This window comes from Lepidochelys olivacea (genome assembly GCF_965140295.1).
Source record: "Lepidochelys olivacea isolate rLepOli2 genome assembly, chromosome: 1".
Lineage (NCBI taxonomy): Eukaryota > Metazoa > Chordata > Testudines > Cheloniidae > Lepidochelys > Lepidochelys olivacea.
The window spans coordinates 226123868-226151866 of NC_140411.1; the positions used below are offsets into that span (position 1 = coordinate 226123868).

Genomic DNA, 27999 nt, shown 5'->3' on the forward strand with positions numbered 1-27999 from the left:
CCTTTTCATAAAGTTGTCTTTTGCCCTTGAAATGTAGGTGGCTACCCCAGGACATGAGAAGTTGGTAAGTGCTTCCCTATTCTCTAGAAGAGCCACCACCCTGTCTGAGCTGCTGTTGGTAGATTATCTCTGCTGACTTTAGTCCTGTTCCTGTCAGCAACAGCTATGACCCAGGAACTTCTTTGTGCCACTGGCAGAAGGTACAGTGGGACAAGGAGTTTTATAGGGATCCCCTGGGCCAGGTATATGCACAATAACTCACCAAAGGGTGGCATGTAAGGTCTCTACTGACAGCCAGTAGCCCACTGGTCATCATAATCTTTGGGAAATGTATACAGGGATAATATTAAAGAAGTTATGCATCTATAGTGAAAATTATGTTCTTAAAGTTTTGAAGTTGAAGGCAGCTCACCAGGCGGTGATGTGCCTTGGACAGGTTCCATTCAAGCAGGGGGTAGTAAATGCTTATCTCTATGTCTGGTCGTGTTTTGTGTGGCTTCCAAGGTAAGCATGTCTGCATACTGAGCCACCAGGTAATCAAGACTGCAAAATCGACAAGAGAGCCCAAAATCTACAGGAGGAGGGAACAAGATCAAAGGGTTGGTCTGGTATATCAGAAAAATGCCAGGAAACACCTAGGGGACAAAGTGACAGCATGGCTTGTCTCATGATCAAGGGATCACAGGCTGCCTGGATGAAAAGCGCTGGTGAGCAATACCTGATTAGAGATGAGACTATCTTGTTAATTGTCTAGGCTCTAGAAAGCACGTTAGGATTTTATTTTATATGTAGCCATTTGTTTCCAACATTTCTACTTGCTCTCACTTGCATCTCTGTTCTTTGTTAAATAGATATCTAAGTGCTGTGTGCTAAGCAGAGCAGTGATCTGAGGTCTATCTAGGAAGCTGAAGGATACATTTCCAACAGGAGCAGGGACTCTGTGAATACAGCAGCTGTCCCATGGAACAGATGGTGGATATGCCAGGGTGGTTCTTGGACGGTACCTGTCATTAACCTGCAAAGGGACAGCAGAGCCTACTTAGGCTGAGAGGGGAGGGCTTGTGTTGCCTGTGGCTGGTGGAATTGGGGAGCTGACCCTTGTCAGGCATAGACAAGGCTCCCTCATGCTGCGGGCAAGCGGTAGCAAGGTGCCTCATAACCCTGGGCTTCTCTGGGAAGCATCAGAATCCCTGTTTGCAGTGTGTTTGTTGTTTATATACGGCTGGAGTACCGTTCCAAATATTCTGAGAAGACAGCCAGCTCAAAATGGTAATGGATTGGGGTGGTCTAACTCAGTCAAACACTGGGTCTTTATTGAACAAGAAAATCATGGCAATGTAAACATGACTAGGCTGCCATGGATTAATTAAAAAAATAAAATCACATCCCTCCAGGAGTTTACACAGATCCTTTAGCAAAGGCTACTCGGTGGGTTTGGGATAGAAGTAGAGATAAGATCAGTTTTTTCCTCACTGATGACACCCATTGCCAATAATCCAGTTCTTAAGCCAAAGCGTGAACCAGGGAGCCTCAAAGATTGGGGGAGCCTTGGAATACACACGGTTGGCCAGCTATTCAGTAAAGAAACCTTTCTAACTTATTGAGAGATCAAAACTAACTTAAACCTGGCCCACTCTCCCCTGGTACCAGGACTTTCAAGTCAGGCGCAACATACCTCAACTTTCTAGAAAACTTGTTTTAGACAGAAAGATGACTTCAATAGAAGCGATTGTCTGGTCAGCTAGGAAACAAAAAAATTACAACTAATTTATATCGGTCTATATATGACACACTAGGAAAAGGATGGGATAGACAAATTACCCCAGAGAAATGGGGATTGATTTGAAAGAGGACCAGTAACCTCTGCCTGTAACACAATAAAAGAAAATGTCTTTAAGATACTATTTCCAATAGCACCTCACACCAGTCAGATTAAGATATAGAGAGAGATAGAATGGTGATAAATGCTGGAGAAATTGTGATGAAAGAGGAGATTTTATGCATATATGATGGATGTCTCCAGTCATCAGAGAGTATTAGGAAGCAATCCCTAAACAAAGATCACAAATGGTTGGATATATATTACTAAACACTCCCTTGGTAATCCTCCTGGGGATTCTTAGTGGAAATGGTCACACAAAAGGAAATCAAGAGATTCATCTCTCATCTCCTAGTAGCTGCTTGGCTATTGCCAGCCTCTCATTTGACAAAAGAAAAATAGCCCAACCATTGAGAAATTGTTCCCCAAAAATGGGAGCTTGTGGTTATGGAAAAATTAACACACCAACTGCGGACCCAGCAAAGTAAACAGAAGTTGGATAGACAGATATTTGCTTACCTTTTTTTTCCCTTTTATGTAGTCAAAATACATTCACCTGCCAAAACCCGCCCAGCAACCTGTCCAATATATTTGAATATTAACATTTGATAGACATACCTGGTCTCTTAAATGTGCATGGAGATTTCACTCAATTTAATAGTCACTAGAAAGAAATGACATGGGTTTTGTAATGATGCCTATTCTGTAATATGGTGACATCCTGTTAAACAGAAAGATCTGATGACTATATTTCGCTATAATGTCTCTTTAAATGAAAGCTAACTTGTAAAGCTTGATTTGTTTCTGATACATATAGGGCAAGGATGTGGAAACTTGTAAAAACTTCCTAAATAAGTAGTTCAAAAAATATGGCTGGAGTAATGAAACCCCTTCCCCAACTCCCTGGTTACACCACCCCTAAAACACTCCAGCACATTTACTACAGAGTAGGAGTGAGTGTAACCAACTCTTGTGATTTTATCATGAGTCTCACAATATTTGCCCCGAGCTCCTGGAGTCTTGTGGTTGCATGAGAATCACAGCTCTCTCATTAAAAGAGTTCCTAGTCCTTATGGGTTTTTTCTACAAGCACACCCTAGGGGATCAAGATCCAGAAGGCAAATACAAAGAACCGAACTTTAAAAAATAACCAGAAAGAACATCCCATGATTTTTGTGGCATGGGAGGAGCGCTAACATGTTTTTTTAATTTGGGGTTTGGCAACACTGAGGTGCAGAAAGACTGGATTTGGCTCCTCCTAGTGGCCTGCGGCTCTGCTAGAGAAGGGCACTCACAAGGACACCCCCACCTTCTCTCTAGAACTGCAACGTGATCATGCCTAGGGAAGTTAACGTCTCCCCGCCCCATAGCACGTTCTTTGCTCTCCCAGCTGCTGACAGAAAGGCCTCTGACACACAGCCTGTCCCTGCTTTCCCTGTGTTTTGGACAGAGACCCCCTCAGGCTCTAGGGCTTTCATCCCAGCCATAAAGTCACAAGTTTAACTAACAAACCATGACAAAGACCACAGCCAACCAGCCTCAGGGTGTGTCTACACTATAGCAGCACAGCTACAACGCCTAATCTTCCTCTCAGAGAGGCGGTAGCTTGATTGACAGAAGAATTCTTACATTGACCTAGTGGTATCTACACGGGGGGGGGAAGGGGGTTAAGTCAACCTACCTATGGCACTAGGGGAGTGAAATTTTTCCTAGCCCTGAGCAGTGTAGCTAGGTGATGCTAAGTTTTAAGTGCAGACCAGGCCTCAGCTTCTTGAAATCTCCAGGGATTTTTTTTAACCACATGTTAAATACAGCCAGAGAACAGTGGGCACCTGAATTCATATAATGCTGAGCAGGATGTTTTTGGCACTTGTTTTCCATGGGGGGGGGGGGGCAGTCAGCAGAAAAAAAAATCCGCTTTCTCACACACTCTGCCTCTCTGTGTGCCCTGCCTGTGGCTGGAGCAGCATCCCCTTATGGACTGGGATGTGACCATGGGGAGAGAAATCTCTCCAGTGTCCACTGAGGTGGTCTTCAGCCCATGGGCTAGTTGTGCCTTCGGTCCTACCTCTTCTGGGTGGGAGGGGAAAAGGTGTGGAGGGGCTTAGCCCCAAAATTTTCTAAAACGAAAAGCAAACCCACTTTAATACTGGGCTGCCCACTAGTTCTCCCACGGGGGCCTTCCTGCCTTTTCCTTCAGGCTTGGGAACAGCTACAAGCAAAGCTCCCTTCAGGCAGAGCTCCTTCCTGGCCGGTCAGCCCTGAACTGGGCCAGCCTCTCTACTTTTATTCTGCCTCCAGGCTTGGCATTGGTTGCAGGCACAGTGGGGTGGGGCTAGTTGAGCCTGTTGCTGGTATAGGGGCTCATCCAGTGATGAGCTGCCAGAAGCTGAAGAACCGGTTCCTTTAGTTGCTCCGTGCCTTTGGTGGCACGTCCTTCACTCGCTCTGGGTCTTTGGTGGCACTGAAGGACCCACCGCCGAAGACCCGGAGCGAGTGAAGGACCCGCCGCTGAATTGCCACCGACGGCACCGAGCGACTAAAGGGCCTGCCGCTGAAGTGCTGCCGAAGGCCCGCTGTGCTGCTGGGTGAGTAAAAATTCTTCAGGGGAGCCTCCCCAGCCGAGAGCTCACGTGGGACGGACAGGACCGGAGCTCAGGTGGGATGGCTACCCCTTTAACAACTGGTTCTAAACTGGCTTCAAAATTTAACTACTGGTTCGCACGAATTGGCTCCAGCTCACCACTGGGCTCATCATGCTGCCTCTAAGCTAGGTGAGACTTGCTGAGGAGGTAGTTTTTGGTATGAGCAGAGGAGCTGGGCAATAGCATATTCAAGTCACCTAGAGACAGCCCTTTCCTCATAACAGCATCCCCACCTCTACCTGCGCTATGCAAATAGCCAGAGCAACATTTGTGATATTTCCCACCGCTCCTGTGGGTGAGGTATAGTAGGGCCATTAGAGGAGATGGTGCTGGGTCAAGTAGGAATGCACTTTTTCACCATCAGTGCTGCCACTCAGCAGCTTGTGCCCACTGTGAGAAAGTCATGGGACGTGGCAGAACTCTGCATGGTCGGACTCTCCAACGTGAGCTTTGGTTGATTAGTATTTAATATTTTTATTACAGTAACCCCAGTCAGGATAAGGTCCCCCTGGCCCCCTTTGTGCTTTTGATGTAATTGCAATGTATAGCTCATCACCTACACAAAGCCTCTTAATGCTCACAGCTGGATTTATGCAGATGTGGGGTGTTGTCTCTCTCTCTCTTTTCAATTAGCTGTGAACTTTTAACCCATCACTTGTTCCAGATCATGAGCCTTTTTATGGAGCTAGGTCTAGCCAGTACATCCTCTTTTCAGGCAATGGGGTCTATTGAGTTTCTTTCCCCCCACTAATTCATTATAGTTCTCTTTTTTTATCCTGCTGATTTGCCAACCACTGAAACACAAGGAGAGCTCTCTGCCCACACAAGAAAAGGAGATGGGTGGGTAGGAGAGGTGTGATCACATGATGTTATGCAGATAGCAAACTTTGGAGCACAGAGCCCTAGGTTGCATTGATTGCACTTCAGGAGCCTCGTTGCATGTTTTTCAGAGATACTTAGTGCCCATGGCTCCCACTGCTCTCAGAACTGGATACGCTTAGGCCCTCTGAAAATTATAGTAGTACATAATGGAGAGGTGAAATGCTTGCTCTGAGGTACATCTTCAGCACCTCCTATTGACCAGAGGCTGGTGCAGCAGTCACCAGAGCCACTGAGCAGGCACCAGCATACAGATTGCACAGCAGTCCGGTAGAAAATCCAGCACCGTGGGTAAGTTGGCAAACTAAGTCCACTTTCCCTGTGTGTCACCTACCCGGCAAGCAAGGGCAAGCAGAGCTAGGAGATGTCAGCTCCAGAGACCGGAGATAATGGTAGGTTTCATTTGCCAGTCTACATAGCCTCTTAGAGGGACCACATGGGTTAGCCTGGGGTGATCACAAGTGCTCAGGTTATTATTCTGTAGGGCTTGGGAAGCCATTTGATGACGTACCCCCTTGAGGGAGAGCTACAGGATGGGTTTGTTACCCTTTAAACAAAAATCATCCTGGGAAGCAGCTGTGCTCTTTTCTAAATGTGGCTTAAACACCTCAGAGCTCAGCCCCATTTTAAAGCTGGATTTGTTGCTATAATAAGTAGCATAATCCTGCTCTGGTTAAACCCACACCAGCAACCATCCCACATGGGGTAGTTGGATGCAACAAAAACCCCTCAGCCCTGTACAGAATGTCAGTGGTAAGATCCAAAAGGATCCCCCCCCTCTATAAAGAGTGGACTACAGGTACTTGGGTAGGGTTAGAGGTGGTGGTTGTCAGCTGCCTCACTCCAAAAAACACAAGTAGATTTATTGCACTCTTTTATTCATCATGGAGAACTAGTGTTTGGCCCAGCAATGAAATTTTGGACTGCGATGCAGTGAATGCAATTAACTGCAATTACAAGAGTGGTGCACAAGTTTTCACACTAGCCTACAGCAAATCAAAGCCATCATCTCAGGCTAAGGAGTATGACTGAGCTCTGCTGTAGAAGAAGTAGGTTGCACTCAAAGAGTAACTGTGACATGTATGAAAAGTGAAAGACTGTTTAAATAAGAAACAGCTCACTTGACTGAGGTTCTGCATTGACCCCTCCTGCTGCTGGAGAAAAATCCCTCTCATCCCAGCCCACTAACACCGAGCAAAATAAAAAACAGCTGCTTATTTTTGGATGGCTAATTTTCACTGTTACATTCAAGCCAACTTTGTCTCTCTGTCCTTCTTAGTGAGCAATTAACACAGTAGCAGCACCACACCAGAAGAGGGATGTGGATCCAGCAGTGCTACGCCATTTGCATCATGTTAAAAACAGCACGGGCTGGACATTGCTGAACGGTGGTCTGTGATTCAAGCTAGGGAAAATAAATAGTGTCCCCTGGTCAGAATCCACCTTATTTCATAAACTGGCCTCTGATTGGCTGAAACACACACAAGGCCCAAATACAGCTCTAGCATAACCTGATTGTAAGTGGTAAGGTGATAGCATTAAGGGTCAGCTTCCGAAAAGCATTTGCAGCACTTAACATGCTGAGCTCTGTGGGAAAATCTGGCCCCATCACTGGGTTCAGAGCACATGAAAATCTAGCCTTGCAGCTGTAGCTCAGTTACATTCAGGTGTTGCTTGGCATGGATTACACACTATGGTATTTGAACCTTAAGATACATCCATTACAAGGTTTAAAAAGGCATCTGAAGTCATGTTAGCCATGAGGCACAAGGTGGCACTTGAGGGCCAATGAGATGTTTGCTCACCCTGAGAAAAGTAGCTAGTCTTGTTCTCCTACACATTGATTAACACTTGCACCTTAACAGAAGGCTTCAAGAAGAGTGATCACACTTCCTTCCCTTGGGGACCTTCAAGTCCCAGCATTCTCCTCTTCTACCCTCCCCTCTCAAAATCACTCTGGCATTGGATTGTTGTAAAGCTACAGCATGTGTGCCTGTCCAAGGCTATTAAAAGCCCTGGAGAGTGAATCTGCTCAAGTTTATTCTACTTCTTCCTCGTCCAATAATCCCAAGGCATGTTCCTGCAACAGAAGAAAAGAGAAGGACTTGGTAAAATAGGAAGTGTGACTGTACTCCTTTTCAAATGCTGTCAATGTGCGCATCACAACAATGGATTTTTCCACTGCTGACCTGTGAGGCCATCAACCACACAGCCCTGCATACCAGCGATCTGAAGTGATGTAGAGCAGTGGTGGGCAACCCACAGCTCCCATGGATTGGGAATGGCAAACCGTAGCCACTGGGAGCTGCGGGTGGACATGCTTGCAGACAGTCAATGTAAACACGCTATCTTGCGGCCTGCCAGCGGATTACCTTGACGGGCCATGTATGGGCTGCAGGTTGCCTACCACAGACGTAGAGTCTAGAGCTGCAACATATTTATACAGCGTCACAGCTGACCACACTGCTTTGCAGAACACAGAACAACAAGGTCCTTTGCCTGAGGAGCTTGCAATCAAATTCAGGCAAATGAGCTGTGGGTCAGCAGATTGGGGGCGCACAAAGGCTAGGGTTACAGTATGTCCATATTTTCCCAAACATGTCTGGCTTTTTGGTTCTTAAATAGCCATCTGCCAGTAATTTTTAAATATCTAAAAATGTCCGGGATTTTGCCATTATCATTTTTCCCCAAAGAAGAGTTGATCATTCAAGAAAGAGTGAATGTTGATCACTCTTTCCTCCCTAGCTCCCAGCGCGTGTTCCGCGAAACAGCTGTTTTGCACTGCTGGGATGGAGGGGGAACATGGTGCACACAGGGGAGGAGGCGGGACCGGGGTGGGGATTTGGGGAAGGGGCCCAATGGGGCAGGGAGGAGGCAGAGTTGGCACGAGCAAATTCCCCCCCCACCCCCCCCGGCGTGTCCTCTTTTTTGAATGTTCAAATATGGTAACCCTAACAGAGGCATTGCTGGGAAGGGAATCGGCCTGGGAGGACTTTTCAAAGGTGAGCTCTAAGGAGACAGCTGAAAGAGGAGAGATGCTGTTGGGGGCACAGAAGTGGGAATGCATTCCATAAGGGACAGCATGGAAGAGGGCATAAACTTGAGACCTAAAACAGACTAAGGAAGCTTTCAGGACAGAAGATGTAGAGAACTGGGACTCTGCATGGTCAAAAGAGGGCCATGCTAGTGGGTTACATTACAGGGTTAAAGGACTATGGCCCAGATCCTCAAAAGGTATATAGACTCCTAACTTCCACAGATTTTAATGGGAGTTAGGAGCCTATATACTTGTGAGGATCTGGGCCTCTATGTGCAAAGATTGAGATGTCTTGTGTCAGGGGATCACAAGATAGCACCTCAGGAGCCTAACTGCATGTTTTTCAGAGATACTTTGTGCCCATGGCTCTCATTGCTCTCAGAACTGGATACGTTTAGGCCCTCTATATGTTGTTGAATGTATAGTCATGTAATATAGTCCCTGACCACTCTCATCCTCTAAAAGAGATATTTAAGCAGTACAATTTTCTAACATCTGTTTTCAATCCAAAAGGATGTTCATTGCATAGAGGTGTGCTAGCCTATCATTCTAAAGAATGAAGTCTCCTACCCATCCACCATGGTTCTGAATCCAAGGGCTAAAATTTTCTTTGAGGTATTTTACTCCAAACCCAAGGACCATGTTCATAGGATGGTTGTCCACGGCTGTAAGTCTGGTTGTAACTTCCATCACAAAGGCAGCTTTGGTGCACTGTATTTTGCCTTCTGTCTCCCTGGTAGAATCTCCTGGGTCTTCCTCCAGGTACTGATCAGTGAGTTTCTTGAAGAAGGCATAGGAGAGCATCTTTGTGACGCAGTGATAGAAAGTGCTGTCCCTTTTTATCTGAAAAAGGAGCATAACTATTAATCCATTAAAGCCATGGTCATAAATACAGAGTTTTACTGAGGAGGAATCTAGTGCTTGGAAAAGTGAAATCCACCCTAGTGTCTCCATGGAGTCTGTATTCAACAACATATTCGTTATTAGATCTAGAGAGATGTGCTCTCATGTATGAAGTCTGCATTTTCAGGCTTAGGGCCTGATCCTGCAAACTTACCCATGAGAGTTATCAAACGTACACACAGGAGTTACTTTACTTACACAGTCCTACTGACATCAGTGGGGATTACTTGCATGAGTAAAGTGTGTGTAGGATTGTACTCTCAGTGATGTGTCTGTGTATGTGAAATCTATTGGTTCAGGGTTTAACATGTCCTCCCTCTAGTGACTGGTCTATGTAGAGGACAAGAATCTACTATCACTACCAGCTTCAGGAGTTAAGTACAGTAGTAGAGACCTATGCTTTCAGTGCTGAAAATCCCAGCCTCAGCTCCAACTAATGAATTCATGCAGGGGGTAATTTATATAAGCTCAGGGTAGAATTTTCAAACATTAACTCTTAATTCAAAAGATTTCCCCTCCAAAAGTTACAGAGAGAGTTTAACCTCCCTGGGCAGGACCAGATTTAGGGGCAGGCGACCACTTGGGGTGTCAGGCTCCAGGTGCTGCTTTTGTTGTTAGTGACAAAAGGGAAAATAGAATGTTTGAAGTAAAGCATTTCAGGTTTTGATAGTACATTTCAGTTATTCTTAAAATTAAAAAGTTTCTACAATCTTAGTGGAAACAAGTTTTTATTTGCTTTTGTATGGCATGAATAGATACAGATTTACAGATCTAGCGTGAAAGTGTATTGTTTTATATGACGGGGATAAATCATGCATGCACATCATGCACCAAAGTCATGAAATGGGATACAAATGCAATAAAAAATAAGGTATTCAAAAGTTTAACAATTGGAAGGAGGGCGGCACTGAAGATGCTCCTCACCTGGGGCACCTTTTGGTTTAGGGCGGTCCCTGAAAACTACTCATGTGCCAAGCTTAATGCTGAAAGGGGGAGATTTTCAGAAGCTCAAAAGGCAGTTAGGTGTCCAACTCCCATTGAAATGAATAGTGGCCAGGCAACTACTTTCTTTTGTGCCTCTGAAAATCTTAAAGCCCAAATCTTAAGATGCGAGGCCTAGCGCAGAAAAATCTCAGCCCAAATAATGAAAGTTTCAGAAAGTTCTAAATGTGTGAAAAAGGATCAGAATAGAAATGGTTTTGCAACCTTAATCATAGCATTCACTGCTGGCAAACGTATAATGAAACGTACACAGAGCGGACTGTTCATTTAAAAAATAAAGCGTATATTACCGTTTCTTCCAGTTTATCCCCAGATTGTCTTAACAATGCAACTATCGTTTCTATTATCCTCTCTTCTTCATCTGGAGTTGGGGAGGAAAAGAAATAATTACTTTCTTCTAGCAGGATCCAGGTAGCAGACTTAAAGGAACTAGCTCATTGTCTACACCACATAGAGAATGATCAGCTTTGTAAGAAAGCAACTCCCATTTTGTGGCTTGAACCAGGTAAAATATACAATGACAGACCTGCATGTAGGTTTTAGGCAGATGTTTGTAGCACACTCTGGAATAGGAGATGTTCTTTGTCCGTTATGAGTTCCAGTAATTTATTATGCCCTTATAGAATTTTGCTCCAGTCAGGGAGTGGGACTGGAGTTTAATCCCTGTTATTCTTGCTTTCTTCAAGGAGTATCTGATATTGAAGACAAGACCCTGAAGTGGCTAGTGGGAGTACAAGGCTCCACCCCGCCACTCAGGAGCAACATCTGCTAGTGGCAGCTCTGGCAAGCTATGAGGTGTCCGCTTGTCAAACAACCAGAGCAAGGAACATGCTACCATGTCTGGCGGCCCTCCTCTGAATGAAAAGAGTCCTGAAAACCTCACACCAAAAGAGAGAGAATTCCCCACTGAGCCTGGGAAAAACAAATGATCCAGAAATATAGTGTAGCCAGTGGATCATGCAGTCAGTGCAGTCACCTTGCAGAAGGAGAAAGCAAGTCACAAAGGCAGCATGGTCCAGTGAATAAGGCACTGGGCTCGGCATCAGAAGACAATGGATTTATTCCTGGCTCTGCCTTCAGCATGACCCTCGGCAAGTCATTTCATCTACCTGTGCCTCTGCTTCCCCACCCAGGCTCTCTGTCATGTTCAATTCAGACTTCAAGATTCTCATGAGCTTTATTAATTATTTGTACTACAGTAGCACCCAACTGAGAGCAGGGCTCTACTGTGCTAGCCTCTGTGTGCCACTAAGTGTTTGTGTAGGAGCTAGCATTGTGGGGTCCTGATTTCAGCTGGTACCGCTAAGTGCTACTGCGATACAAATTAAACAACAGTGGTAGGAGGGGTACCCGGAACCTGAATAACCAGAAAATGAGCTAGTTTCTTCAGCACAAGCCTACCCCAATTACAGTTATATAGGCTTCAGGCTGTAGCTCTAAGCACAGTATCATACACTGAGTAGTTGATGCATCTGACGAAGTGGGTTTTTTACCCACAAAAGCTTATGCCGCAATAAACCTGTTAGTCTTTAAGGTGCCACCGGACGCCTTGTTGTTTTTGAGGAGTTTTACTGCACTACCTCAGTCAGTCAATCAATCTTACCTTTTTCACCTCCCTCTTGCTGAGGGAATTTGAGCTGTCCACCATCTGCCTCTAGACTTGGAGTGCGCTCTAGCGCTCTGAAACCCACTCCCCGGGGAGCTGAGTGCGACCTGGCATTAACTATCTTAGCAAGTCTGTCTGCAACGTGGAGGAAACCCTCTGCCTCACCTGGAAAAAAGAAATCCTGCTGGTTAGTCCCTCAAGCAGGCTTAACACATTAGCATTCACAGAACCCTGAGGAGGAGGAACAGGACAAGATCAAGAGGCACATTTCCCGATCACAGAGCCTTGCTGCTCTTTGGGCTCAGGTGGCTGTAATTAGGAATGGAGGGGAATGCTACACACCCATGATGCACCACAAACTTTTCTCATTATCTGAGCAGTAGCTCTCCAGTGGAAGATAGTATGTAGTGTTCACTGGTTACTGCATGCCTTTGTACCTCTGGAGACGATTGCACATTAGAAGATGAGATTGCTTTGCTCTTTAGGTAGGGTGACCAGACAGCAAGTGTGAAAAATCAGGATGGGGTGGGGAGTGATAGGCGCCTATATAAGACAAAGCCCCGAAAATCAGGATATCTGATCACCCTATCCTCAGGATCGCAGCTTTCAGAGCTGGTTGTATTGGGATATTGTAAATGGTTGGTTCATCTATGCCCAATTGTATAAAACACTGTGGTGATGCGTTTTAATAAAAGACAATCTCTCCCAGGCTGGGAGTTCTGTGTTCCTCTTGTATGGCAAGAGGCTGGAGCGGACATGACCATGAACAGAGCCCTTTAATCCAGTGGCCAGGCTTGATGTATGCCATACACACACACACACTCACACACCCCCCCCCCCCCCCCCGCAGCTAAGACTCTATCCAGGACCTTTGTGATCTACAAACTGACGGTCAGCCAGCCAAACGGAGGATCTCTCATACCAACCAAGCGAGCGGGAAGTTGCTCTTTCCTGCACTAAGTCCCTGGGAGCTTGGGACCTGAACTCTGATCCCGCAAGGGACAACTCCTGTTTTGACCAGCAGACAGCCAGACCAGCTCCTGGATGACCCAGCTCTGAAGGGAGCTCCCTTTATATCATGTCTGGGAGCTGCTGTCTGCTCAGCCTTTGGCGGTGGAGTTTGCAGGGTGGAAATCAGGTCATTTATTCCAGTGCCTAAACATGAATCTAGAAGCCTAACATTAGGCATCCAGGTTTGGAAATGTTGGCCCCAGAGTTCATAGCTGAGCTAATGTCTGATCTAGGAAGACAATCCGGGGCTGACATACAAATGATCACAGCAAGCACCCCCCTTTCCTGAAGGATGCCTGCATCCCACACTGCCACAAGTAACAGGTTCCCCTGCAAATGTGAGTTCACTGTTTTAGGGCTTGGGAGGGTGATCTGCTACCGTATTGCTAAAGCCTGGTTTTAGGACCAAACCCTGCGTCTAACAGTACTGATGAGGGAAACAGCATTCGTAGTTGAGCTCAGACTGCCACCTGCTGGTTGGTTTATGGTACATTGAAAGGAATGTCAGATTACTAAAACAGGCCAGTGTGACCTTCCTTAATAATGTCTGGGCAGGAAATTAAAAAGTATGTGGTCGGAATGGCATCTGGAGGTGGGCAAATGATTTTTGCCAATGGAAGAGTCTGGTTAGGTCCACTTATCCACAAGGGTGGGAGGAGTAGGCAGAGATCTTGTATTGATAGATGTAACCAGCTTTGACAGCTGGGAGGATGACTGCTTGGGTGGCTTGTCCTAGATGCTTGGGAGGGTTTAGAAGCTGGTGGGGTGACTGGATTGGAGATGTGAGTTATGGGTTGTTTTAGGAGGCCCTGTAAATATAGCAAAGGGGGAGAAGGCAATGACTACCACCACAGGATGTAATTCGGCCAATAATACTGAAGATGGGACAAGTGTCTTATTCTGAGTAGAATACTGGGGCCACCTTGCAAGCAGTGGATACACCTGGTAAACCTGGCCATTCTATCACCTATCTTGACCCTTGTGCTCTAGAGCATGAGCTAGTTGCCTGTGGAGACCTGGTGGAGTCTCATCAGCCATGTCACAGCACCTCATCTAAGCGATAGCCTTTGGATACTGGGTGTATGATAAATCACTGATAATGGGCCAGAGAGTGGCCCGCTAAATCTGAGCATGGAGATAAGCACCCTCCACATGCAGCTTTCCTGCCTACTGGACAGAGGAGGGTAGGCTCCGCCACTTCCGTGGCACTGTTCCCTCTTCTCAAGACCCCATGGAGAGCTCTCTGTAGGGTTGGGATCCCTGGGCCAGGTGGTAGGCCTGCACTGGATGGGGGTGGGGCTGGGAATGTGACCCATATCTTTCTGGGGTCCCATGGAGATTCCTCAGGAGAAGGCACCCAGCTGGGGGCTGTGTTACCTTGCCCTCCCTCTTCAGTAGGGAACCCCTTTTAAGAGGGATCCTGTAGTAATGGTGGCTGCTGTGGGAGAAGTTAGAAAAGCCTTGGTACAGTGTTTCTATTTCAACTATGATGCCAGGGAGTAGAAGACACTGGGGGTCCAGAGCCAGCAAAATTACCTTCTCAAACAAAATTAGGGAAGTACAACTTAGATAGAGCTACAACAAGATGGGTGCATAAGTGGTTGGAAAATCGTTCCCAGAGAGTAGTTATCAGTGGTTCACAGTCATGCTGGAAGGGCATAACGAGTGGGGTCCTACAGGGATTGGTTCTGGGTCTGGTTCTGTTCAATATCTTCATCAGTGATTTAGATAATGGCAGAGAGTCCTTTTATAAAGTTTGTGGAGGATACCAAGCTGGGAGGGGTTGCAAGTGGTTTGGAGGATAGGATTAAAATTCAAAATGATCTGAACAAACTGGAGAAATGGTCTGAAGAAAATAGGATGACATTCAATAAGGGACAAATACAAAGTACTCCGCTTAGGAAGGAACAATCAATTGCACACAGAAAATGGGAAATGATGGCCTAGGATAGATGCTGCAGAAGAAGATCTGGGGGTCACAGTGGATCACAAACTAAATGAGTTAACAATATAACGCTGCAAAAAAAAAACAAACAAACAAAAACACACCACATGCAAATATCATTCTGGGATGTATTAGCAGGAGTGTTGCAAGCAAGACACAAGTAGTAATTCTTCTGCTCTATTCTGTGCTGATTAGGCCTCAACTGGAGAAGTGTGTCCAGTTCTGGGCGCTACATTTCAGGAAAGATGTGGACAAATTGGAGAGAGTTCAGAGAACAAAAATTATTAAAAGGTCTAGAAAACATGACATATGAGGAAAGACTGAAAATATTGGGTTTGTTTAGTCTGGAGAAGAGAAAACAGAGGGGACATAACAGTTTTCAAGTACATAAACAGTTGTTACAAGAAGGAGGGAGAAAAATTGTTCTCCTGAACCTCTGAGGATAGGACAAGAAGCAATGGGCTTAAATTGCAGCAAGAGAGATTTAGGTTGGACATTCAGAAAAACTTCCAAACTGTCAGGGTGGTTAAGCATTGGAATAAATTGCCCAGTGAGGCTGTGGAATCTCCATCGGAGATTTTTTAAGAGCAGGTTAGACAAACACCTGTCACAGATGGCCAAATACTTAGTCCTGCCATGACTGTAAGCGACTGGACTAGATGACCCCTTCCAATCCTCTGATTCTATGAGGAAAACTGCTTGAGTAGACCCCTTGGATGAGTCCCTCTCAGCCCTCTCTTTGCTGATTTTACCATAGGAGACTGCAGTCTGGCCCACATCTATTGTTTTTCTTAAACTACTCTTCATTACATTCTTTAGCCCAGTTCAGGGAACAATAAACTAGTGCTTGGAAAAGCAAATCTGTGCAATTGTACAATTATGGCAGGATATTCATGGCCGGTGTATAGGTTCAGTGTGGAGACTAAAAGGTATATTACAAGCATGAATCTACTCTGTTTTTTGTTTAGGGACCAGGACTGGCAATTTTATTCCCACAGCTAGCATGAAAGAATATATTAACAAGTAAAGGAGAAAGGCAGCAAAATCAGCCATCAATAAGCTATTTAGGAGAGAAATAGAAACCAGCATGAAAAAGGGACTGGAGACAGAAAGAGAAACTATTCAGGCACCCACCTTCTGACTCTGGAGAAGAGGTCTGGAGTGCCATCTGCAACTTTAAGCCATACCCATTCACAGTGTCTTGGTTTGTGGCTAGCTCCTGTGGGCCCTTCTCCCTCTCTCCTCTGGCACAGGAGAAAAGCAGCAGGCATCTCTGCATGAACTTTTTCTTCCTTTGCTTTTTATGTTGGGCAGCGGGCCCTTTGTCCTGGACTGACAATTCTTGGTGCGTCTCACCCTTATTGGCTTGAGGGATCCCTTCCCTTTCCCCTCTCTCTGTAGACGATCCTTTCAAGGTCTTCGCCTCCCTTTCCAGAAGTTGCCTGTATTTACTCACAGAGAGACGCCGCTGGGCATAGGCCATAAGAACTTTGTATTCCACGGTGTCTCTGTCCTCATCCTCCAGAGAGATCTCTTCCATGTTGGCGTCACTGGTTAGCTTTATCTTGCCCCTAAAATGACATATTCCTTGTTAGTCTTAATGGTTTAGGGAGCACACCAATTTTGTTAATTCTGAATAATACTAGAGAGCCTTTCACCAAAGCACTTAAACTTCAATGACTTAAGCCTCACAGCACCTGTGAGCCAGGGGAGTATTATTTTACAGAGTGGTTAAGTGGCTTGTCCAAGCAACTTCCTAGATCTGGAAGAATGGATCCCAGGGGGCAAGGAGCCATTACAGCATGCTCCCTCTCTCTCATTTTTTTATGTTGACTTGAATTGGATTTGGCTACCCTAACATGGTCCCTGGAATATCATTCAGGCAAGGGGGTGTTTTTGCCAGAAACTTTCTGCATGTTATTGTTTCTAAGCTGATGCAAATGTACATGGTGCTTTACAGGAGGTAACATTTGCCACATTTCTGGGATAGCATTCCAATGGGAGCAAACAACCTCACTAGTTTTGACATAGGGCTTGATAAGTTTATTTAATGGGCGTAAAGAGATAGAGTTGTCTGTGATAGCACAGGATTGGACTTAATGACCTAGGAAGCCCCTTCTAATCCTATGCAATATAGGAATATATTTCTATGCTAGGCAGATTCCCTGATGCAAAGATCTTACTGTCTAAAGGCACAAATAAATAGTTACAGTATAGTGAACAAGCAAAGTGGCACATGGTCATTGTTGAGAGGATGCTCCTTGGAACAGCTGAATTTTCAGAACTATTGTGGAGGAGGAGAGAAAAGAACTTTGTGCATGTCAAACTGGGTGGCAATTCCTAGCATGGGTGGCTTGGAGATGGGTGCAAGAGATACCAGATGCAACTGGGAAGCTGTTAACTTTGGGTAGAATGCAGGAAACAGGGAAGGTTGTTATATTAATACTGATTCTCACAAGGATGTGATGGAAGAAAAGATTTCAATTAACTAAAGCGCATCCTATGTGCAAATTTCACTAAATCCACATTACCTCCACTCTCTGCTGGGTTCCATCAGCCCCTCCCCAACTATAAAACTTTGCAGTGTTGCCAACTCTGATGATGTTAATGCAAGCCTCATGGTATTTGGAGTTCCCGAGCTCCTGGATTCATCAAGTGATACAAGAATCTCAGGTTTTTTTTAAATGGAAGTTTCTAGCTGTCATGTTTGTAGTAAGGCTGTTGATTAATCAGAGTTAACTCATGCTATTAACTCAAACAAATTAATCGTGATTAATTGCACTATTAAATAGAATACCAATTAAAAATTAAATATTGTAGATGTTTTTCTACATTTTCGTGTATATTGTATTGTGTTGTAATTGAAATCAAAGTGTATATTACAGTGCAAATATTTGTAATTAAAAGTGATAAACAAAATAGTATTTTTCAATTCATCTCATACAAGTACTGCAATCTTTGTTGTGAAAGTGCAGCTTACAAATGTAGATTTGTGTGTGTGTAACATAACTGCACTCAAAAACAATATAAAACGTCACAGTCTACAAGTTCACTCAGTCCTACTTCTTGTTCTGCCAATCGCTAAGTTTGTTTACATTTACAGGATATAATACTGCCTGCTTCTTATTTACAATGTCACCAGAAAGTGAGAAGAGGCATTTGCATGGCACTTTTGTAGCTGGCATTGCAAGGTATTTACGTGCCAGATATGCTAAACATTCTTTTGACCCTTCATGCTTTGGCCACAATTCCAGAGAACATGCTTCCATGCTGATGACTCTCGTTAAAAAAAATGCGTTAATTTGTAACTGAACTACTTGGGGGAGAATTGTATGGCCCCTGCACTGTTTTACCCGTATTCTGCCATGTATTTCATGTTATGGCAGTCTCGGACAATGACCCAGCACATTTTGTTCATTTTAAGAACACTTTGCGTTTTGTGAAATCTACAGTGAAAGAAGATACCAATGTGAGATTTCTAAAGATAGCTACAGCACTCGTCCCAAGGTTTAAGAATCTGAAGTGCATTCCAAAATCTGAGAGGGACGAGGTGTGGAGCATGCTTTCAGAAGTCTGAAAAGAGCAACACTCCGATGCGGAAACTACAGAACCTGAAACAAAAAAGAAAAATCTACCTTCTGCTGGTGGCATCTGACTCGGATGATGAAAATGAACATGCGTTGGTCTGCACTACTTTGGATTGTTATCAAGCAGAACCCGTCATCAGCATGGACGCATGTCCTCTGGAATTGTGGTTGAAGCATCAAGGGACATATGAATCTTTAGCACTTCTGCCATGTAAATATCTTGTGACACTGGCTACAACAGTGCCCTGAGAATACCTGTTCTCACTTTCAAAGGACAATGTAAACAAGAAGCGGGCAGCATTATCTCCTGCAAACGTAAACGAACTTGTTTGTCTGAGTGATTGGCTGAACAAGAAGTAGGACTGAGTGTACTTGCAGGCTCTAAAATTTTACATTAAAAATAAAAGTTTTTTGAAATAATTCTACATTTGTAAGTCCAACTTTAATGATAAAAAGAGATTCCATCACAGTACTGGTATTAGGTGAACTGAAAAAAACCTCTTGATTTTTTACAGTGCAAAATACTTGTAATAAAAAAATATAAAGTGAGCACTGTATACTTTGTATTCTGTGTTGTAATTGAAATCAATATATTTGAAAGAGTAGAAAACACCAAAATATTTAAATAAATGGTATTCTATTATTGTTTAACAGTGCAATTAATCACAATTCATTTTTTTTTAATCCCTTGACAGCCCTAGTTTGTAGAGAAAGGTCTGAAAATGTAAACTCTAAAGGCTCCAGCCAGGAAGGCAAATAAAATATGAACCCCATATTTGTTAGTTTTTAAAATCATGATTTTTTAATGGCTGATACAGTGGTGCCTAGTTATTGTATCCTCTCCTCTGTTGGGGAACTGGTACAGCTAGACACACACACTGCCTGCGGTCTTTCAGCTGCTCTATCCATTGTTTATCATTCTATCATTCCTTTCAGCATGAAACACTCCATTACTTGTGCTTGTCACTGGGCTCGTTTCCCTCCTGACCTCTATAAACCCAGAGCAACAACAGGAACGAATGGAAGCAAGTGACTGAACAGCTGCCCCGCAGAAAGCCATATGAAAATTTCTAACATCATCCCAATTACTTGGCTAGGGTGTTCAGCTGGAACACTGGAGGGGAAGTTCTATGAAGTGAGCCTCTCGCTTGCACAAGCACTATTATGGCTGGGTCACACAATGGCACTGTTACACAGAGTCTTGCAAGATTTTAGCGTACAAGCAAGATTTCAGATTTGGAAAAATGCCTCATTGTTGTTGGTTTACTGTTGTGGTTTCCATGTGGCTGCTGTAGAGAAGCAGCAAAAAAGTTTGCTTCCTGTTTTAATCTCTCTAACTAAAGTCAAATCCTGAGAAAAAGATGTTCCTTGGGAGGTGGGCATTGGTTCCTGGGATGATTTCTCTGGAAAAGGGGGCTAGCCTCATGCTGATTGTGACCACCTCTGTCCAAGGACTGCTGTATATAGCATTAATTATACAAGTTATACATACTCTATACCCTGGCCTCACATCACAGATTTCCTCTCCTCTCAGAAGCTGATCTGCAAAGGCCTCGGACATCTGCTACTTCTGCAGGGGAGTGACGCGTCCATATTCAGATAACAATATGGAACTTAAACAAATTCAAGTTAGTCCTTTCCAACTGCCAGGCCTTTCACGTTGGCATCTAACTATTCCCTCCTTTTTATTCAATATTAGTGCTACTGTGTTCCCACTATGATATCCAACTCCAACACTGGATGTTCATTAGGGCACCACTGGAAAAAGCCACACAAAGTGCTAACTGCCAGGGAGAGTCAATGGGAGTGAGGCAACTAACTTCCTTAGGCTCTTTTGAAACTCCTACCCTTCAGGCACAAGCCAGTCTATTATGTGCCTCTCTATTTAGCAGTGAAGTGTGTGATTAGGATGTCCTGTTTTGGTACTACCATGTGAAATCAAATGGACATTCGTTTGTCAGTCAGTTGTGGTCTTTGGAAAACTTTTTGACCTCAGGTCAATACAGCCTGAGATTTAAATAATAATAGTAAATAATAATAAATTGATGCTATCATGTGTACTGAAGGCCAGATCTCCACTGGTGTAAACCAGCATAGCTCCACTGAAAACAGTGGAGCTGTGTTGATTTACATCAGCTGAATTTCTAAATCTTCAACACCTCCATTGGTAACAGGTACAGCAACCTCGCTGTGTGTGCGGGAGGGACTCAGTGGCTGGATTGCAGGCCAGAATGCTGTGCTACAAACAGAGGCCACAGTAGACCTGCTTCCAAACCCAGTTCAGGCAGACACCATATCCTTTCTCCTTAGTGTATGGGAAAAGACCTTGTCCCCTGACCGCCCCCTCCCGGGATCCCCACCCCTAACCCTCCCCAGGACCCCACCCCCTATCCAACCCTCTGTCCCCTGACTGCCCCCCCCCAACCTCTGCCCTATCCAACTGCCCCCTGAGGGGGGACAGCGGGGGAGGGGCTCGGGACTAGCCTCCCGGGCGAGGAGCTCAGGAGCCGGGCAGGACGGTCCCATGGGCTGTAGTTTGCCCACCTCTGGGCTAGTCAGATATGAAAGAGGAGCAGCTTAGAAAGTACTCTGATGTTGCACTGGATTTTAAGGGTTTTTGTTGAGGCAAAACAACCTCCCCAACCACCTCTGAAGACTGGAAATATTAACAACAGAGATTGGCCTAAACCAAAACCACATATCCAAATAACCAGGAATTTCAGAGAGAAGTGGGTATAGACTTTGTAACTTGGGTCCAGTTCTAGCTTACAAACCTACAGTCCCCATTACCTGTGTGCATATTGCAGCTCAAAATTATATTTCATTTTAGACCTCATGCTTTTCATCAGACGGGAAAGACCCAATTCAGCCACTGCTTCAGGAAATCACTAGAGTCTTTAAAGCTATGGAAAGAGGTCAGTGCTGGGTCCGAAAACATTTAAATAATAATGCAAGCCATGGAGAGAAAGAATCATAACAGTTGGGGAGGTGGGGGGGGGGGGTGAGGGAAGAGGGATCAGAAAAAAAAAAAAAAAAAAAAAAGTGTTTCCAGCCATAGTGTCTATCTTATGTGTGCACATGCAGGATTTCCCAGACTTCTGTGAACTAGTAAGTCATTTATATCCTACCTTCCCCAATTCTTCATGAACACCAAATACAAGAGAGACTCTGAACTATTTATTGGGCAGAGATGAGGCAGCTGGGATATAGGAAAAAGAGAGGACACTAGTCCCTATCTGCACCGAGTAGCTACTGCCTGCAGTAAATACAATGCCTACAAATGCTGCACCATAGACTCTAGGGCACTGGCTGAGCTGTTTAGAAACGGGCTTTAAAGGCCGCTCTTAAGGACATGAGCCACTGAGTTTACAATAGAAACCAATCTAAAAAGCCATCAGGATAGAGGCAGAAAGACATTAGATAAGGAGCAATTAAACCAGATGGAGAGGAGGTAAGAATTGCAAACACATGTAAGAAACAGAAATGAAGAAAGGAATTCTAACTTTTGTGAGAGACTCTGAAGATGGGAAAGGAATTGGGTAGACACAAGGGCCTGGTTCTCAGTTATCCCATCCATTGCATGTGGGGCAGGGATGCAGACATGGCTTCCTCAACTGGAAGGATGCATCCTGGCTTCTGAGAATGACTGGAGCAATAAAAAATGGGTTAAAATGGGAGACAAGATTGCTCCCCAAGATTTGACAAGATGGGGGAGTTTTCTCCAGGCAAAAATATATTATAAATAACCCTCCTGTCAGCGGAGACAGTGAAGTTGCCATGTGTTCCTCTTAACATGAGATGGCCAGGACCTTTGTTTTACATCTCAAAGTTGGAGGATATATAATAGACTATTTCTCCCCCCTATAGAAGGAGGGTCTAGAGAGGACCTCACTCTTTCAGATTCCTGCAAACAAGCTCGTATGCACCTAACAACTTTCATCCTGGAAGAACCCAACATGTAAAAGAATCAGCCCATTCATCAGTTCTGGGCCTGATGCAGCAGCTTTGCTTATGAGAGTAGCCCCTCTGAAGTCAACAGGGCTATTTATGACGGGCCCTTTTGGCATAAAGTTGTATCAGTTTGGGGACTCTTCAGGATTATCACCATCTCACAAGGTCAGTAACAGGAGAGATCTAAGGGTCATGGAAAGGATTTCAAGAGAAGCAGCATCTTGCATTAGATCTGACCTAACACTAGGTTTCAGCACTTGGTCTCCTGAAGACAGACTCACAGACTTTAAGGCCAGAAGGGGACCATCAAGATCTGGTCTCACTTCCTGCACATCGCATGTCACCAGAGCCTCACGCACCCCTGTAATAGGCAAATAACCTCTGGCTGAGATATTGAAGTCCTCAAATCTTGATTTAAAGATGTCGAGTTACAGTGAATACACCATTTACTCTAGCTGAAACCAGCAAGTGACTCATTCCCCATGCTGCAGAGGAAGGGGAAAAATCCTCAGGGTCTCTGCCAATCTGACCTGGGAATTTATTCCTTCCTGACTGTCCTAGCACCTAGGACAGGTCTTCACTGCAGCATTAATCTGAGTTATCTACGTTTGAGTCAGCCTTGCTTGAGTCAGACCTGACACACTCCAAGATAACACATGAGGTGAGTCTACGCTAGTGCTGTACTCACTCGTATGTGTTGTTAGGACTTCTGGGAGGTGCATTCCATGGATCTTTGTACTGCACTAAGCTGTACTGCTCCATGAATTCTCTCTCAGTGAATTGTAGGAAAACTTGTCTGTCCTGTCTGGACATGTAGGGGGAAATATGGAAAAGCACTGGAGGACGAGCAGTATTCACCTGTGTCCACCCTACAGAGTAGCTGTGTAAGCTGCCAACTAGTAGTGCTCACTCATGTAGTAGCTTATCTCCCCGCAATTGCCCAGCCTACCCGAGTTAAAAACACCATGTCACCCAAGCATTGTGTGTGTGGATGGGACTGGAGTTGGGGTAACTCGAGTTATAATTCAGCTTAAATCAGTGAAGCCAAGCCCCGAAAGTGAGAAGCCACATTCCCTAAATTGCTTTACGCATCAAAAAAGTCACTACTGCAAGTGGCAGGGAGAGCACCTAAAGCCAGGTCTTGGCAGGTTTAAAAAAAAAAAAAAGGAAATAATCTATAATTAGTTTATTACACTGTTTAGCTGAAAGTGTCAAGTCAATTTGTGGTTTAGAGTTGTTGTTTACAGAATACTTCCCTCTTCATTACCATGTCACTTCTTGACCATCACAGGTGAGCTCTGAACAGAGAGCTCAGCCCTGTCGCATGAGAGAGCTCATTTCCTTAGGAACTGCTTTTAGATGAGAGTTTCTGAAAAGACGGCTTTTTAATGCGTGTATTTGTCTTTACTCATGCTCAGGAATCCCTGAAAGAAACTGAAACCAGAACCGGTACATTATTCTCTAGGCTTTGCTGGAATTTAAGTATCTTGGAGGAAACAGGAAGTGTTTTTATGGAGGATGGTTTGAAGAGACCTGATATTGGCTCATTCTCAGTCTGTCTGGCCTTGTTTTTCAAAGTTTCTGGAGTTCACAGGCATCTGAGCGGACACAATGTTCCCCCCCCCCCCTTTTTTTTTTTTTTTTTTAAATTCTGCTGAAAAAATGTCACATCATGTCCTTTCCATGAACTGGCTGACATGTTGCCTACTCTCATGATATGTATCACAAGTCTTGTGATATCAGGTAGGTATTGTTTTAAACCCCATATGAACCTCCGCTCTTTTTTGTTTTGTTTTTTTTAAAATGTAAAAGAAGTTTCTAGCCATCACAATTACAGAGAAAAGCTTGGAAGTGTGAAGCAACTGCACACTAGAGTCTGAAAGACAAAAGAAGATAAAGGAAAAAACAAACAAACCCCCCTCACCCATCAAAAGACTCCCCACCCCCTACCCCCACTAAAATGTGTGTTATTTATAATTATTTTGGTAAGCTTGAGTTTGGCAACACTGTGAATGAAATTAATTGATTCTAAGGCCAGAAGGCACCATTAAAATCATGTGTTGACCACCTGCATAACCCTGGCCATAGATTTCACCTAGTTCCCCCTGTATTGAGCTCGATAACTTGTATTTGGCTAACAGGTTTTCCAGAAAAGCATCCAGTCTTAATCTGAAGACACCAAGGGATGGAAGATCCATTACTTCCATTGGTGTTTTGTTCCAATGGTTAATCACCCTCATGGTTAAAAATTTGTGCTTTTTTAAAATTGGAGGAGTTGTTTTGGTTTTACCTTCCTGCCATTGGTTCTTGTTAGATCGTTCTCTGCAAGACTAAAGAGCTCTTTCTTACCCAGTATTTTCTCCGCATAAAGATATTTATACATTTTAAATAAGTCACCTCTTGATCCTCTTTTAGATCAAGTGTAGCAAATGAAGCTCTTTAAATCTCTTGCTCCAACATATTTTTTGTAGCCCTCAAATCATGTGTGTGTCTGTCTCTGTATCCTTTCCAGTTTCTCAATATAGCTTTTAAAATGTGGACACCAGAACTGGACACAATATTCCAGTTTCAGTCTCTCCAATGCGGTAGTCAGAAGTTTAGAAAAACAAAGCCACCACACACCATTCTTTTCCTTCTCACTACTCCCCTCTAGGTCATGTTCCTCTGTACCAGACATGGACCAGCCACAGAGCTTACTTATAGCCACACCAGATGTGTTCATCACAAGATCCTTTAATGCTGTGCCAGCTACGGCTGAGTTAGTTTAAATAAAGTATTTTACACATTTCCATCTAATAGCTGAACAGTATAATCCACTCTAGCAGCCATTACACAATCCATTTTGTTTGAATGGACCCAGTTCCGAAATGATCTGCACTACTCTGTGGGACTACCTTCTCCTCATTGTTATTGATGTGGAAATGATATGTGGGCTTTGAGTCTTGCGCTGTTACTGCACTGAAGTGTCAGAATAGGATAACAAATATTTTAATTTGCCTTTCCTTTTAGTATGGTGCTGTTCTGCCTTTCCTTTATTACAGAACAGTTCCATTTGGGAATGAAGGGTTTGTTTATTTTTCCAGAGAAAGATCCTCTATTTCTTGCATTTGTTATTTTTCCCATATGTATCTGAATTACAGTAGCACTTAGGGACTGTCTATAACTCTGTGTACAGCGCCTAGCACAATGGGGCCCCAAACCCAGACATAAGGTAAAAAGATAGACTAAGAAGTCCAGTTCTGATTTCTAATCTATATCTTATTGCTTCACTCCTTGGGTTATACAAGAAGCTTGGATGATTTACTGTGAAACCTGTTTTGAAAAACAAAACTTAAATAAAAGGCAGCGCAGGAAAAACTGACTAGATAACAATTTCTCTCACTGAATCATCACACGCTCACACATGCTTTTGTCTTTCATTCAGTTCTGCCGCTGTTTACATGCGGATTCACAGTCTAACGTAACTGAAAGCAGAATTGGGCATCAGAGTTTTTGTTTTGTTTTTAAAGGGGTGGGCAGTTCTTAGACTTCTTTCAGAAGACTATCCCTTATAAGTCCTCCACCCTGCCATCTTAAAAGCCCCCATAACATGCCAACATTGCTCCTGCCAGTAAAGGAGGACTGGAAGCAATGCCATTTTGTATTTCTAGAGCGCCCATCGCTGAGGTATCGAAGCACTGCTTATACAGTACCCTTCATCCAAGAATTTCAACCCACTTTACAAACATTAAGTCAGCTATAACATCCCTATGAGGTAGGCAAGCATCAGCTTCCCCATACGGGCACACAGTTGGTTCTAGATAGAACGCAGCAGCTTTTTAGGCCAGGAAGTTAAGGACATCTTATCTAACCCCCAACTGAAGGGTTATTTAGAATTAACAAAAGTTGAATTTCACCAGGACACTAAAGTTAAACACTCCTATTTTTATGCAAACCTCCAATGGCTCTTTAATGAGTCAGGAGAAAAACAGACATTCAACAAATCTAGGCTACAGGAACATGCTTTCTAGGTATATTCCTCATAGAAGAGGAGAAATTCCCTGCCTACTTTCTGGCTGTTCAGGAGAAGCTTCCCGTACTCAGAGCTGAAGGGAAGGTCACAGGCTCTAAAGAAGACAGACAGCTTAAATAGGACATACAAATTTACTTTCAATACACTCATAACTGGTTAAGAGTTCATATTTATGCCACAGCCAATAAATCAAATCTTCAACTTCACAGTGATCGTTAATTCCATTCTGGGGCCTGGTTTAGTGATTATTACTCAGAGAGAAGAATGAATCACCACCACTCCTAAGTTGCAGGATTTAAAAGATCATTTTGGTTAGAGATGGAGAAATCCCATATGCAATTATTGACCCAGCTGGAACCTGTGTAGCCTTGGAGATCTGAGCTGGTCTCACAAAACAAGGAGGTAAAGATGCACATTCTGCATGAATTCACTGGGTGAATCTTCCATTGACATGAATTAAAAGTTCTACACGCAACAGGTATACACAGCATGGATTGTGGAGGAGAACTTTGCCCTCTTCAGCTAGACAAGCAGAACTTTCTTTTAAAGCACACTGAGTAACGTTGTCACAAGTTTTGTAAGCCAGTTGTGTAAGAGCTCTGAATATTTTGGTTCTAATGATCCCACGGGACCTCCAGCTTTTTCCATTTCTAGCCCAATCATTTTTTTTTTTAAAATGACAAAGTACTGAGTTAAAAAGAACAAAATGGAACAGTTGTTTCACTAATATATTATAAACAGTTACATCTCTATATGAATGAAGTTCACATTTACAACACTTGATGGTTCAGATAGTCAGAAATGGCCCAGCATAGTCTAACAGAAAACCAAGTGGAGGGGGGAAAAAAAGATTAGCATAAATTATTATTTTAGCTTTGTTTTTACCTTCCGCCGAAGTTGCACCAACAGGCTTAAAGTCTCTTGAGCTGAGCACTTCCTTATGTTTTTCCGGTCACTATTTCTTTTCTGTTAAAACCAGTTGAGTCTTGTAATCTTCCTGGCTTTCCTTCAAAGAAAAGGGGGTAATGTTTTTATTTTAAAATTTCAGCTTTTTGTTAAAACATTTGCTTACATGCTTCAAATAAGGGCAGAGCTGCACTTGAGAGAGTGTCTTTCACTTCCTTATAATCAGAGGTACTGTAGAAATCTGCCAGTTTACATTAAGAGCAGCTAGGGGGTGGGGCTGATGGTGCCCATGTGACTTTCCTGAAAAATATACAATTTACAATAGGGAAGCAAAAAGTCTGTGGCAGCTACCGTTCCCTGGGGCAAACATTTGCACTCTTATCTGATTCAAGGCCATTTCTCATCAATTTAGGTCAGATTGCACCACCATGTTGATAAAGTACTTTTCTTTTCATAATAATTCGGGGGATACTCCTACAAATTAAGAAAAATATGAAATAAATAATTTTTTTCTTTTTCACTTGTATTTACTCAAAGGCCACAGAAGATACTGATCACTCACTCACATGATGCTCTTAACAGTGACACCATATTTCTTTACAGGCCTGGTGGTCTACACTGCTGCTATAGCTCTCAGCCCAAAGTTCTAACCCAGTTTTCAGATGTGGTTAGGTCCCCTGGACACAGAACTGTTTA

At 43.8% G+C, this 27999-nt stretch overlaps 1 protein-coding gene across 1 annotated transcript; it reads right to left on the reverse strand.

Moving 5' to 3' along the window:
• Positions 1 to 6204: 6204 nt before the first annotated feature.
• Positions 6205 to 27512, reverse strand: BCL2L14 (BCL2 like 14). Its single transcript, XM_084617073.1, has 6 exons — positions 27283 to 27512; positions 15982 to 16418; positions 11889 to 12056; positions 10576 to 10646; positions 8951 to 9223; positions 6205 to 7423 (listed from the first exon to the last, which is right to left on the reverse strand). Exons 2-6 carry the CDS (start codon positions 16385 to 16387, stop codon positions 7382 to 7384), a joined length of 960 nt encoding a protein of 319 aa, XP_084473199.1. The 5' UTR covers positions 16388 to 16418; positions 27283 to 27512; the 3' UTR covers positions 6205 to 7381.
• Positions 27513 to 27999: the final 487 nt, after the last annotated feature.